Source organism: Carlito syrichta, unplaced genomic scaffold (assembly GCF_000164805.1).
Source record: "Carlito syrichta isolate Samal-C Ts95f unplaced genomic scaffold, Tarsius_syrichta-2.0.1 Scaffold310108, whole genome shotgun sequence".
In the NCBI taxonomy this organism is placed as follows: Eukaryota; Metazoa; Chordata; class Mammalia; order Primates; family Tarsiidae; genus Carlito; species Carlito syrichta.
The window spans coordinates 41,291-56,288 of record NW_007254204.1 but is presented as its reverse complement, the minus strand read 5'-3'; the positions used below and the strand labels follow the sequence as shown (position 1 = coordinate 56,288).

At 41.2% G+C, this 14,998-nt stretch overlaps 1 protein-coding gene across 1 annotated transcript in view; it reads right to left on the bottom strand.

The window, feature by feature from the left end:
* LYRM4 (LYR motif containing 4) overlaps nt 1–14,978 on the bottom strand; it is a 150,390-nt gene extending 135,412 nt beyond the window's left edge. Inside the window, exon 1 of the mRNA XM_008068314.1 lies at nt 14,729–14,978. Coding sequence (XP_008066505.1) covers nt 14,729–14,814 — 86 coding nt within the window. The 5' untranslated portion in view covers nt 14,815–14,978. The remainder of the gene's footprint in view (nt 1–14,728) is intronic.
* Between the last annotated feature and the right edge of the window lie 20 nt (nt 14,979–14,998).

Sequence of the window (14,998 nt, the reverse complement as noted above, 5' to 3'; positions counted from 1 at the left end):
TGTGTTTAAAGAGGCATCATTGATTATCCAAACTCATACAGGAACAAGATACATAAGTTAAGTCAACTAACAAATTCATGAGCATTTAAATAAGAGAAGGTCCAAGGGCCTTGTAAATAATCCACTTTATTCAGGCAAGTTGACTTGCTTTTTTTCCTTATATAAACAAGCAACAAGGTAATTTAATTCACTGAGAGTAGTGAAGTGAATACAGATCTGTTAAGAACAATACAATCTTAATTTTATGATCCTATTTATTTTGCTTAAGTTTCTACACCATACGAAGAAAATGTAAATTTTGACCCAAGGTCAATCCTTAATATTTCCAGCAGCAGAAAACTAATCTATTGGAATACCTGAATTGTACAACCAAATCTAACATATTTCATACAGATAAACATCACAACGTCTTGGACATAGTTATTCATAGTCCTAGACGATTTACTGGGCTCTCATTCAGCATTCATTCATTTGAATTCTACCCTGTCAAATCTACTTGACAAATTTTAGCTTGTAAAAGAAGAATTCGGCATTTGTTAACCCTTTATGCTACTTTTACACGCACAAGTTCAGGGAGAGGCATAATCAGATTTGGGACTTAGAAAGACATTCTGATGGCAACATGAAGGATACCTAGGTGAGCAAAGAACTGGAAGCAGAAATCAGTGGAGGCTGTTGCAAAATCCAGACAAAACTGATGAGTCAACAAAAGCAGTCACTGTGGGGACAAAGAAGGTCCTACAAGGGAATGTATGAGAGAGAATCTGCTGGGCATAAAGACCTCCTGACTATGGTAAAGTAAGGAGAGAAAGGGATGCGATATCCAGGCTGAACAAGTGAATGTTGGGATGATGAGAGGAAATGTGGGAGGGCCAAGTGTGCTGGGAGGGCCAAATGGGTTAGGGATGACATGAAATTCTAGTTTAGATACATACACTTAAGGTGAGGTGTTGGTAGCATACCCAGAAAATGTAGAGCACAAAAGGTTGAAGCCACAACTGGTGGGACATCTAGGGAGGGGCCTCCAATGTCAAAGGAGAAGAGGCAGGGGAGGAGGAGACCAGGAGAAGGTGGTGTTCTGCATGCTAGGGAAGGAAGAAAGAAGCTGAAGACATGTCAAATGGACTGAAGATAAAAAGTAGTAGAAGGAAAGTGGCAAGCCAGACTGCAGCAGGGTCAGGTGTAAGTAGAAACAGAAAGAGTGGAGACTGTAGACCATTCCCACTAGGAGCAGGCTGTCAGGGTATCATCAGCATCCCCAACAGCACAGCACAGAATGTATTGGTCTTTTCCCAAGAGGGTTACAAGTTCTTCTAGTGCAATGATATGTCTCTATAAAACCCCAGTGTCTGTTCTGAGGTTCCTTGAGCACAGGCCCTCAGTAACATCCTCATAAGGAACAGTGCCTGGACCGGTGGCTGAATAAGCACATGAGCAGACAGAGGAGCTGGAGGCAAGCTGATGCCCTCAGCAGGGATGCTCATGCTGCTGCAGCCAGGTAGGTAGAAACTGGAGGCTGTGGGCCAGGAGTGTTTCCTTCTATTAAGGCCAACAGGGCCAAATGAGACTCCAAACACCACGGGCCTCAGAGAGCTCACTTTTCAACCCAGCTCTGCTAAAGCTAGTCTCAGCTGTGTTCTACTGTTGAAAACTCTCCTTCTACAGCACATTAACCTTTCCCAGTCCTGCTTGTCTTCTTGATTTCACTCGTAAAATCCTGTCTCCTATCTTTCCTTTCTCTTCATGTTTTTGTCTTCCATTACTCCTACTTTGCAGAAATATTATTTATCATCAACACTGCTCCGGTTTCTCTGCTGATATTTTGGCATATGGCATGCATTAAAGTTAATTTATTTTCAATTTATAAAACTGCACCCTTTGTGATAATATTGCCTTAGGGTATACATACACAATACAAAACATTTACTTAAGACATCTAAAACAGAATAGTAGCTGGAAGAAATATCTATTAAAATACCAACTGTGAAGTGACAGTTTTTAAGTATCTGTTTTACCCTCTGTCTTGAAAGATGAGTACACAAAGGGCTGTGCCTACTGCGGGGTGTAGAGTTCCAAAGATGAGATACCTCTGGACAAAGTACTCAGGGGCTTCCATCTCCCCACAGGACCGTAAACTCCCAGGAGGAGGATTCAGTGTGGGTTTTAGCTTTGTGAGCAAGGCCACCAAGAGGAAGGACTGCCAAGAAAATGAAAATTATTATTTAGGGAATAACAACTAGAGTCCAAATTCTGGATGTGAACTCTGAAATCAAAGGGAATCAAGTACAGAAAAAGCTTCACTATGAAACCAGCAGCAACTCATCGCTAGGGGTTTCCACTGGCAGCTTTTATGCACCCATTTGGCAGGACACCAGAAAATGCCAGTCTCTTACGTAAAGAAGCCCATCCAAAGACTCAGAGGGAGGTGGAGGCAGAGCAGGCGATCTGCCCAAAACAATGTGGAACATGAGGAAGAGTGCTGGCAATGAGAATCAGGCGTAAAGCTGACTCCACAGCAGCTGTGTGATTTTAGGTTTGTTACTTCAGTTCTATGAGATGCTTCCTTGTTTGCAAAATGGGAGAAATCAAAAGTTCCTGCTTCAGAGTTTTTATGATGGTTAAATGAAACAATGCAAGAAAGAGCCTAGTATGTGTCCCAAGGAAAATGCTTACATTTAAAAAAAGGTCTTAATATTATTATCGTACTTGTAAAATGGACCAATACCTATTTAATGGTGGTTCTGCATTATATAAGATAATGCATAATAAAGTTCCTAACATATAGTGCTTGTCACACAGCATGTGTCCAATCGATGTTCATTCACTCTAGAGTCACCTTTTCTTCTCCCTCCCCCAAACACTAGGAGATATGGGTGCATAAGGAAGAGATGTCTCTCAGGCAGTAAACAATCTCACAGGCAAGCAGATTTTCTCAGCATTATAATAGTTTTCATCACAATTTGAGCGATTCTTCCAATGCTTATGATCCCCAGAATCAGTGTAACAGCCTCAGTAGAGCCATTTCTGAAACTTCCCTCTCCAGCGGATTTAGTAATCAAAAGTATTGAAAACCTCTGCTGTAACACAATCTTAGCAGAATGTAAGCTCCATAAAAGCTAAAATTTGTCTAAGTTCTATTCCTCATTGTATCGTCAGTGCCTAGAACAGTGCCTGGTACACAGTAGAAACTCAGAAAATATTTGCTAATTGAATGACTATGACTCACAAGAATATGCTATATATCACTGTTTCCATCAAATAGTTGCTGTCCACAAAAACTAGAGAGAAGAAAATAGGCACTGCAAATAATTGGAAGCAAAATAATGATACATGACATTGGTCTGACTCAGGAATACTGGGGATTCTAACAGATGCCTTCATCTTCTTTAGCTAAGTCGTAAAATACTTCAACCTAAACAAGAAATTCCCAAACACTCCCAACTGCACTACTATTACCTAAATTTGTAAGTGCATTGCAGACTACAAAGCCATCACACACACATTCTCTCATTTATAATTTGCTAGCTTACTCACACGTTTCATTGGAGTTTCCACTACAGACAGGCAAAGCCAGTGGGAAATTAAAAAAAAATGAATATGACAGGATTTCTGCTCTTAAAGAACTGAAAATTTAACAGGCACCAGAGAATACTTCAAGGGCAAATTTGAAGGGCAAATGCCCAGTCTGTTTGTCTGCTCCACCCACACTTGACACAGGCGTTCTGCCTGCACCCCATGCTTTCTTTTATTCACATTGTTTGTCAGAGTCAGACAGTCATGATTCCAGAGATGCTCAAGTCCTGGGCACACAGTATGCTGACTTCTAATCCTGCTATCCACAGTTCCCATTCTCTTACACATGGTAAAGACTCTGAGAATAGGAAATAAATCAACCAGATTCTCTTTTCTTAGGTTCCAATATTCTGAGCACATTTCTCTTCAGGCTGGCAAATGAAAATATAAACGAACTGCAAAATGAAAACATGCTGCACAGAGAGGTAATAACTCTTTTCTCCACTCTTAAAGAAGAAAAAATGGCGGACACAATAAAAATAAACACGGGATTCCTTCTTATTCCCCAGGGTTAGAAAGATGTAGGGAAACAATTCCCTGTGATAATAATTACATGCCTGAAGTATATGAAGCTTTTCAAGTGACTGTGGATTAAAGTTAATTACTATGGAAATAATATTATTGCCAGAAGATGACTATATGATAATAGTAGATGTTATAAAATAAGAAGTAGTTTTGCACGCCAGTCATTTTTAATTTATTAAAACAAAGAGGCATATTTTTCCATACATTATCTTACACACTGGTTCTTCTGGTCTTTGAAAACTGTTGGTGAAACAGATGGTAGCATCTTAATGAAACAACACATCTACAACCACTACAGGAGCAGACATTTTCAATGACATGGACCTTTCTTCTTCTCATACCAGAGGAAGATGATTTCTTAATATTTGGGGTAATTTTTCCATATGTTTTTTATCTTTTTAAAGGGAAATAAAATTATTTATAAGAAAATACATTTCTAATACATCTTGCTTCTTGAATTTCACCTGTAGATGGTCCCCAAGTTACAATGGTTCAACCTGGGATTTTTTTTACTTTATGATGGTGTGAAAGCAATACACATTCAATAGAAATCATACTTTGAGCACCCAATTATTCTGAGAGTTTTTCACTCTCAGTATAGTGTTCAACAAATTACATGAAATAACCAACACTTTATTATAAAATAGGCTTTGTGTTAGATGATAGTCCCCATATGTAGGCTAATGGAAGTGTCCTGAGCACATTTAGGGTTGCTAGCTAAGCTATGAGGTTCGGTTGGTTAGGTGTACTGTGTTCAGTACATTTTCAACTTATGATGGTTTTACTGGAATGTAACCTCATCACAAGTTGAGGAGCATCTGTATTTCTTAAAAATTCCTTTTATATGACATTGATATTATAGAGCCCCTGCCCACTCCTGCCTTTCCCTTAGGAGACAGACCAGATCTGAAGATTTCAGGGGATAGAAGGACCAAAGGTAGAAGAGAGGCAGGGTTGGAGAAGGTGAAGAGAGATTCCTGTCTGAGGCACTTTGAGTTCAGCCGGAATTCACAAAGAAAACGGTTCCAAACCCTAGACCCTCACTGGTGGTGAGAAGTATTCTGTCCTAGCTCAGGATAGAGGACTGAGACCTGCAGATCCTATGTCCACCTAGCATGAGACACCAAGAGAACCACAGCAAAGGTGGCAACATGGACAGGCAGGTCAGTAGTGGCAGCATGCAAATATGGACACTGAAACACAAGACACAAAGAACCAGCCTGTGCGGACCATGGCTGTGGAATAAGAGGTGCCAGGATGAGCGTGGAGCCTTCAGTGCAAGGATGGTGGCAGCTGAGAGTTTAATTCTGAGACATGGATGGAGCTCATGGGCTAGGCCAGGCTGAGGGCCATCTGCAGCTCCTGCTAATGATGTCCCACAAACTCACAGAAGGTGGTTAGGAAAACTATCCTATTATTGTGTGACTATGTGTTAGCTCCAATATTGTCTACAGACATGTGACATTGACACTAATGACAAAGACATCATGCTAATTTCATACGCAGGAAGATCTTTTAAAAATATTTAAAGCCAGGCTTGGTGGCTCAGTCTGTCATTCCAGCACTTTGGGAGGCCAAGGTGAGTAGTCTGCCTGAGCCCACGGGTTGAAGACCTGCCCGGGCAACTTGGCATGACCTCATCTCTACAATAAATAAAAAATTAGCTGGGCATGGTAGAGTGCTCCTGTAGTTCTGGCTACTTGAAAGGCTGAGGCAGAAGGATTGCCAGAGCCCAGCATGTCAATGCTGGGGTGGCCGTGAGCATGCCACTGCACTCAAGCCTGGGTGACGGAGTGAGACTCCAACTCCAAAAAAAATTTTTTTTTTTTTTTAATAAGTAAAATTCTGGGGGAAAAATGGATATAAATTTGCTCTGAATCTAGTCTTTTCTGTGGGAATCCTCTGTATTCAGCTATGTGATGAGGAAGGACAACAAAGTTAGTGACTGAGTTGAACATGGCCACCTCTGGTAGCATCAACAACTCTTTGACCCCTATTTATTAAGCAGTTACCCACACACGGTGTTCACTCAATGTTTCTCCTATTTACAGTGTGCTATCACTGTGGAAACTCTACACCCATGGAGGATGACAGTCTAGTGAAAAGTGGCAAGAGTGATGGGGACATGCTATGGCGGGACTTTGCACAGATGTCTGGAACATGAGTGAGGGACTGTGATAAATATGATTCACATGTTCACCACAGACTTGTGCAGCGATTCACCTCCTGGCATCAATACTAGGGCGAATGTGGTGAGCAAAAGCATACCTGGTCCTTGACATCCTGGAGCCTGCAGTCAGACTGCAGGGAAACATGACTTAGGAAAGTACAAAGTGCTGTAAGTGTTGCTATGGTGATGTGTGCTTACAGGACTGGAAAGTGGCTTCCTAGGGTCTAGGCGAGAGAGCGATGAGGGAAGACCTTCAAGACAGAGGGACAGAGAGGGTACAAGGAAGCAGAACATTAATGGAGGTCAAGAAACAACAGTGTGACAACAGCATCCCCAAGTGTAAGGTGACATGGGGCTAAAGAGGCAGGGAAATGTAGGCCATGGTAAGGCTTTGAACTTTATCCCAAGAGCAACGAGAGGCAACTATAGTTTTTTTTCCCCTTTCTTCCCTTTATAAAACAATTTTTAGAAAGGGAGCAGGGTGGGGTTGGGAGGTTTTAGAGAGCTTATCCGGAGTTTACCTGTTAGCTGAATTTTGAAGGATGAATAAAAATTTCCTCTAAGAAGGGAGAGAGATGTGTTCCGAACACAGGAATCATTATGGCATCATATGAAGGCCTAAAGCTACATGGCACATTAAGAAAAAGCAAAAATTCTGATATGGCTAAAGTGAAGAATATAGGAAGTGAAGAAGATAGGAAGAGAAGAGGCAGAATAAGAGTGGAACGTGAAGAATGAATTTTATTCCAAAAGCCTACGGAGCCACTGGCACATGTGAAACAAGGGACAGAGTACCTGGGAGAAAGTACAGTTTCTGGAGTCAAGTCAAATATTTGGGTTCAGCTCTTTGTTTTTCTCCTTACAAGGTCTTTAGTTTGGAGAAGCGACTGAACTTGCTCCTCCCAGAAATCACTCGACTACCACTCTCAGACCAGTGCCCAGAACACAGCTCAGTAAGCTGTGACTGCATTTTAGAAACATCATGGTGAGGAGGGAAGAGTGCAGAGGAGACTGACAGTAGTAAAGGGACACAATTGTCCAGATGAGAAGTCATGATGAGATGGGCTAAGGTAGTGAGGGTGAAAAGGAGGGGATGAGACTAAGGTGTCCAGGCACCACGTGGAGAAGCTGGGGCTAAGAAGAAGATTTGGACAAATGCTCAGGTCCCAGCTTTGCCAGGGCAGGTCTGGAGGAGGTGTGAGGTTCTTATGCACCTCTAAAGGGGACTCATCTGAGGCAGGTGATTATGCATCTGGTGCTTGGGAGAGGAACCTGGGCTGGAAACAGAGACCTGGGGGTAAACACAGATCTGGTAACTGAAACCATGGATATGACAAAACTACTGGGAAAATATGAAGAGAGACGAGTGAGGGACCAACCAAAGAGACCTGAGAGTATGGACATATCTTTCGGTATATCAAAAAGTGAAAAGCCCTTCAGATATGGAAAAGGAGAAGTGCCTAAACCAGGTGCTGAGACTGACCATTGTAATCAGGACTCTGGGGCCTAGCATGGGCAGAACCTATGAGCAGCATCTCTTCCAGAAGGCTGCCTGATCAGGGTCTGCTTTGGTTTGGTTACATCTCTACTGGGGATTTCCTTCCTTTGGAGTTTCAAGTTTGGGGCTAAAGTATAAAAGTTGCCTCTGAAGGCTGTACTCATTATGTCAACATCCCCACAAAAGCAGAGGCCAGCACAGTGCTGGAAGCTTTTTATCCTTAGTCTGAGGAGAAAGGAAACAACCCTAAATTCTAGTAAACAGTGAGTGCTCAATCAAGATTTGTTGAATGAATAAGAAACTGGATGGGACAGAGGATCAATGACTGTAGCTGCAGGGAACTATTTTCTCACTTAATTTAGCATTTGGTTTACTCAAGGGCAAAGGGGATTTAGTAAAGAGATGCTTCTGACTACTGTAGTGATTTCTGGTTAAAACAGTTTTACTCTTAGGAATCGGATGTTGGAGGTAATTATATAGAGAAAATATCTGTATGGATGGGCAGAAAGAAATACATGCAGTCGTTAAAATAAATAAGTATATTATAGAGTAAAATTCATAACTATAGTGAATTGATCATATAAGTTAACTTTGGATAAACTAGGCCAGGAGTGGGTATTAAAACTCTTTCAGAAAATTACTCTAGGAGCAAAATAATAAATATAAGGCTAATAGATGCATTAATGATGTCTAATGAGGGTAGCAGCCATCCATTAAGTGAAACAAATAATTACTGAGAACAGATACAATCAGTTGAGCATTGACAAACATTAACAGACAAATTAGTAACAATATAAAAGGATACATCATAATTGCATAAAGAAAAGAGGGATAAGCAGATTGAGTGCTGCAGATTAATACTCAGATCCAGATAGATGCTGAAGTGTCTAGATGCTTGCACGAATCTATTATCACTGCACAGAGATACTCATAGAAAACATCTTCCCCATACCAAGGCACTGTCCTCTACACCTGATATTTCATTAGGAGTGATTTTTCTTCTTCGACTTATATTCTCTTACTCTTAAGTATTCCAACATATTCCACAAACACTAAGACTAACTAATTCTATTCATCAACATACCTCAAAACCAGCTCCCTTCTCCCCATTACCACCACCACCATTGCTCCAGTTAGGCCTTCATCAACATTTGAATACAATAAACCAACGCAAGGACTTCCCCAATTGGCTTCCATGTCTTCAGTCTCTTTCCGTTTGGGATGAACTAGCTAAAAGGTGTATCTGCAATCTGCTTAAAACAGATGAATGGCTCTTCACTGCCTGGGACCACATTCCAGCATTTTAGCATGGCCTACAAGACTCTCTACGATTGATGGTCCCACCTATCTTATCACCCTCACTTTTACTATGTGCATCAGTAACACCAAACTTCTGGTAGTTCCTTACATACTACACCAACTACACAGCTGTTTTTTTTTGGTTTGTTTTGTTTTTTCTTGTATTTGCCCCCTATGGTCCTACGTCCCTTCTCTAGCTAATCCCTACTAGTCCTGTACAACGCAGGTCAGTCATTGTTGCTTTCTTAACCTAAAAAAAACCCCTTTCAGATTAGGCTATGTTGTGGCTCCTATCTGCTCACATAATATCCTGTTTATTTCTCTATCAGTACACTGCCATTATGCTGTGAAATTTTCAGTGAATGTATTAGTCTATGCACTGAACTACAAACTCCTCTTGGGCAAAGTTTATGTTTTGTTTATCTCTGCATCCCCAGCAGGGAGCAGAGTCTGGTACATGACAGGTACCCAATAAATGTTGGCTGAATGATGAATCAAACAAACATTGTATCAAAGCTGCATATTACAGTGATGGAGTTCTTTGGGCTGATGATAATACCTACTAAAATAGTTAACAAGTTTAACTGAGTTGGTTAAATGGCTGTTAGCTATGATGACTTTCAGATCTGGCAGTTGAACTATTAGTTTAAGAGATAACTATGTAGCAACTGAAACGCTTGCATCTGCTGAAATACAGAAGTGATTTTGGACCACCTATTAGAATACTAAACATTCTGCTAGAAAAGTTTTGCAACTCTGGGATTCTCAATTTATAGATGACACACAGAAGTAAATGATTTATACCAATCAAAAACCTACTGACCTAAAATTTGAACCATCTCTTAACTTAAAGGCCAGAAAACTTTCTAAGTCAAGACTGCCTCACTCATGATGCTCATTCATGATACTGAATACAATATATAAGGCAAATTAGTTAAGGAGTCACAATTTCAGGGAAAAGAAGGCAAATAAGGAGAAAATTCTAAAGTCAAGTCTTGGAGATGTTTGCTTTCCTTTTTTTTTTTGAGTTGGAGTCTCACTCTGTCGCCCAGACTAGAGTGCAGTGGTACATGACCATCTTGACTTTCACCACCCTACTCTCTTTGCTTGTTCTCGTCTCGTTTTTTAGACACTATAGTAGTTATCCAAGGCTACATGGGAATTTCTGAGACCTTTCAGGAGATCCTTCAGGAAAAGTACTTTCATAAGTACCAAGAAGACGTTTCCCTTTCTCATTCTCTTTCGGAGTATACAGTGGAATTTATTAGATAAGTTAACATGTGAGCTGGCAAAAAATCTTAGGTAGAAACAAATATAAGCATCCAGCCATCTTCTATTAAACTGAACATTAAAGAGATCTGTAAGATGTCAAACAATATCACTCTTCTGATTTTTTGGGGGGAAAATAATTATTCTTCGTAAAAATGTTGTGTATATTAACATGTAATAGATTAAATCATTTAAAATAGGTGTTTTAAAAAGGTTTTGGTTTTAATTTCCAATATGATAAATATAGATTAACTATTCTCCACATAAACAAAATGTTCTTCAGGTGCTCAGCAACATTTAAAAATGTAAAAGGGTCCTGAGATCACTAAGCTTGAGAATCATGTACTTTTTTGTTGTTGTTGTTGGAGTCTCACTCTGTCGCCCAGACTAAGTGCAGTGGCATGCTCCCGGCCACCGCAGCCTCGACCTGCTGGGCTCCGGCGATCCTTCTGCCTCAGCCTTCCAAGTAGCTGGAACTACAGGCGCGCGCTACCACATCCGGCTAATTTTTTGATTTATTGTAGAGATGAGGTCTCGCCAAGTTGCCCAGGCGGGTCTCGAACCCGCGGGCTCAGGCAATTCACTTACCTCAGCCTCTCAAAGCATGGGATTACAGGCTGAACCACCAAACCCGGCTTGGAGAATCATGTTCTTACACTGTGTCTTCTTGGCCTCCAAAGGAGGCTCCCCTTTGTCCCACCCCTTCAATTTTGATGTTCCCTAGAGTCACATCCTTAAACTACTAATGTTCTCATCTAAATAGGATTTTCCAATCTTGGCATGACTGACTTTTCAGGTCACGAATTCTTTGTTAATGGGGGATGCTCCATGTATCCCTGGCCTCCAACTGTCAGATACCAGTAGCATTCCTATCCAAGTTGTAACAACCAAAAATTTCTCCAGATATTGCCAAATAAAATCATCCCAGGATGACAACCACTAAACTAAATATTCTTCTTGGAGATTTCATGATATCAAGATTTTAACTCCATTTATGATAATTTTACTTACTGAGTGCTTATTTGACAAGAGCTTGATGTGTATTTATTTAGTTATTTTTAGTATATTTATTTTTTAGATGGGGTCTCACTGTAGTCCAGGCTGGAGTGCAGTGGTGTGATCGTAGCCTGGAACTCCTGGGCTTCCTGCCTCAGCCTCTGGAATAGATGGAACTACAAGCCACTATGTCTGGCTATGTCTTGCTATTGGCTGCCTACGAGTCCATGTTACTCAGTATGGCCCATGGACCCTGGAAAAGGTGGCCTTTTCCAATCTCAGTCTCATCCTCTGAATCCCACTTAACTCTTTCCAGCAATGCTCTACTGTTTTTCACTGCTTGAGCATAATAGGCTGCTTCATGTCTTTGATTCAATGTCACCTTTTGGGAAACCCTTCTTGATTCTACCCTGTGCATACTTCTTTGATAGTTACTCTTTATAAAAATGTGATGTTAGCATGTATTAGATTTATTAATTCATTTATAAATAGGTGTCACAGCATGCAGCACAGTCTGTGAAAACTGCTTTTATTTCTTTGTACCACATAGTCTGTGAAGCCATTGATGGAAAGTGCCTCTCTGAGTTCAAAACTCTCATGTTTCTATCTCCAGGGCTTGGGATAGCACTTGGCTAAGTAGGGTTCAGTTTTTTAGAAGTACTGAGGTAAAAGAACACATATAATCGGGACCTGTTAAAACAGGCGTAGGGATGAGAATGGGAGCTGTGGGATGGGGAGAACCAGAAAACCTTGTTTAGAGGTTGTGACAGAGCTGAATCTTGAAGGAAGAGGAACTCTAGATAGGGGTGGTGAAGAGCATGCCAGATAGAACAGTACTTGCAAAGGCCTAGAGACCAAAGAGGACATGGCACATTTCAGAAACTGCAAATGATTATGACAGAGGGCTGGATGCATGTGTGGGACTTGCTGGGTTGAGACTGGAGAAGCAGACAGGGGTCATGCTATTAAGATGTGGCGCCTCTCTCTCTGCCTCTCTCTCTCTCTCTCTCTCTCTCTCTCTGTCTTTCAAGAGAATTCCAAAATATTTATTTCACCACTACAATTACTTTAGGCATCACAATTTTCAGGTTGCTTAACATCTGCACTAGTCTACTTTTGATTACTTATACAGCACTAGCTGTGTGACTTTCGATTGGTAACAATTTCTCTGTGCCTCAGTTGCCTTACTGGGTCATAAAAATAGCAACTAACTCAGAAGGTTATCAAAATCAATGTAGTAACAGATGTAAAGAATATAAAACAGTAGTGGCAGACAGAATTGATTAATGGGTATTGTTCACTATTGATCTGCCATTAGTAACCAAGAGCTACTGAGATTAGAGAAGAGGGAAGCAGATATCCTTGAAATTCCCAAGATTTAGCCTTAATATAAAAGAACATATTTTATAACACGTAAATTTATTATCTTGGGAGATGATACTGGCAGAAATCTCAGGTTTTAGGTCCATGATTTCAGGCAACAGTGTAAAATGATTACCAGATTCCTTTGGATAATACATTTATGTGAAAATAATAAATTTAGCTTAAAAGCATACACTCAAAAACAATTTGACCAATTATTTTCTAAATGCATGTCCTCTTACAGTTGCTTGCTCATATTAAAATTCATTTCCAATTTCCTGCCTACCAGGTACAGCCTTGCATGATGTTCCTGCAATGATTCCTGTTGAATTGGCATTTATTCGCTTGAAAAAACTTGGATCTCATTTGCTTACAAATCATTTCCAAATGGAATTTTAGAAATGGAAAAATCCTTAGAGACTGTCTAGTCCAATAGCCTAATTTTAGAAACAGGAAAGCTAAAATAGAGATTCAGTGACCAGTCCAAGTTATATTCTCCAAGGGAACTTTCCCACAATGTGCTCTCAAATATACCCTCTCCCTGACATTGATTCTTCAGTGTGTGAACCATGTGCTGATTCCCAGTCCTTTTTTATTCTGAGTAAGTTTAAATGACAAAATAGCTTCTTCCAGATGGTGGTAAAAATGACTAGTTTCTACTTATTTACTAGCATTTTGTGCATTCCCTCAACAGACTTGCTTAAGTACTTGATGCTAGGTATTGGATTAATTTTTGTTAAATATCCACCAGTCTGCCTCCTGTTTACATTGTTTACCTTCCAAAGCCAAAGTCATTAGGTAAAATCATGCTTTCCTATGAGATGTTTCTTTTAGCCACTTGACTGGACGGATATGGCCTTATTTATATGACCTTGATGCTGTTCTCAAATTTATAAGATGAATACATCTTCTAGGTAGGTTTCTAAAAAATTTACAGTCACTGCTTGAGAGGCTGAGAGTTCCTGTCATCTGGCAAGGTTGTACAGGGCCTACCCATCACAGTGCCTGTCAGCTCACACCTAGTAGAGGGGAGCCTATCTATACAGGTTTGTTTCAGATATAGGTTCTGCTCCTATGACACCCAATCCACAGAACAGTCAATCACTTAAGTGAGGTCGGGTGTAAAGAGATGAGCTGGTCCAATCAGGTTCTTGTTCTCGGGAATATGACTCAGACTCACAGGGGATGAGGTAGTTAGTAAACACACCAAATCTGAAAGAATGCAGATAAAGAATCCATAACATATATAAAATAATGATGGGTCAGAGGTTATAAGGAAGCAGAAACTATGTGACAGCAGAGGCTTTGAATTAGAAAAAAGATACATAAAAAGAGTAGGAATAAGGGACTCATAAGTAAACAAGGGAATGGAGCGGGCACGGAAAAACTGAGCGTGCTATACTAAAGACGTAAGAGTTTAGACTCTCCTTGTCCTACTGTTAAGAACACATAAGCGGGATCCCTGCCTGGTGAGCCAGGATAAACTAACATTTCAACTCCTGACAGCATCTTAAACCCTTTTTTCCATTTACCAGTACTTGTGTACCCACTGTATCCTAAGTACAATGGATTGGACTCTGGCAACCAAAAGAACTAAGATACCTCCGAAATAAAAGGGAGGGCTAGAGCGAGCCTTAAGATGTGTGGCCATGTGCTACCGACCGGCCACTTCCACTCTCAACTCTTCAGATTCTCAAGGGAAGTTTTATATATGCAACACACTGGCCCTAACTTCACCCCTTGCTGATTTCCATTCTTCTTCTTCTTTTTTAACCGCAGAAACATGACACTAATCAGGCTTCTAGAGCACGATCTAAAGTATCCGTCTTGGGGGGGGGGGGGAAACGTCACAAGATTTGATCGCCCTCCCTACGACAAAGAGGGACAAGCGAAGCCCACTGCTCCTCCTGCTTCAGAGAGTCACACCTGTGGGCAGGAGCACGCTTTTCGGTGGCGAGTCCCAGTCACTATCCTGAGGCCGCCGGCCCAGGACGGTGGCTCCCCATCCCTCCTGGCCCCGCCGCCCGCCGGGTCACCTGTAGTTGTATGCGCTGAAACGCTTGCTCTCTCTCAGCATCGCCCGGTACAGATCTAACACTCGTGCGCGGCTGGAGGCTGCCATTTTGGAAATCAAAAAAAATAAATAAATACAGAAACACACGGGGCCTCTTGGCGGAGGTCCCGAGTTTAACCCGACCCGCAAAACTTCAGCCTAACCAAAAACCATGAACGAAATCAAATAAAGATGCGGCCTTGCGAGCGGGGCGGGCCTCGGCCTAGGTACGCATGCGGCGGACGGCGCCCGG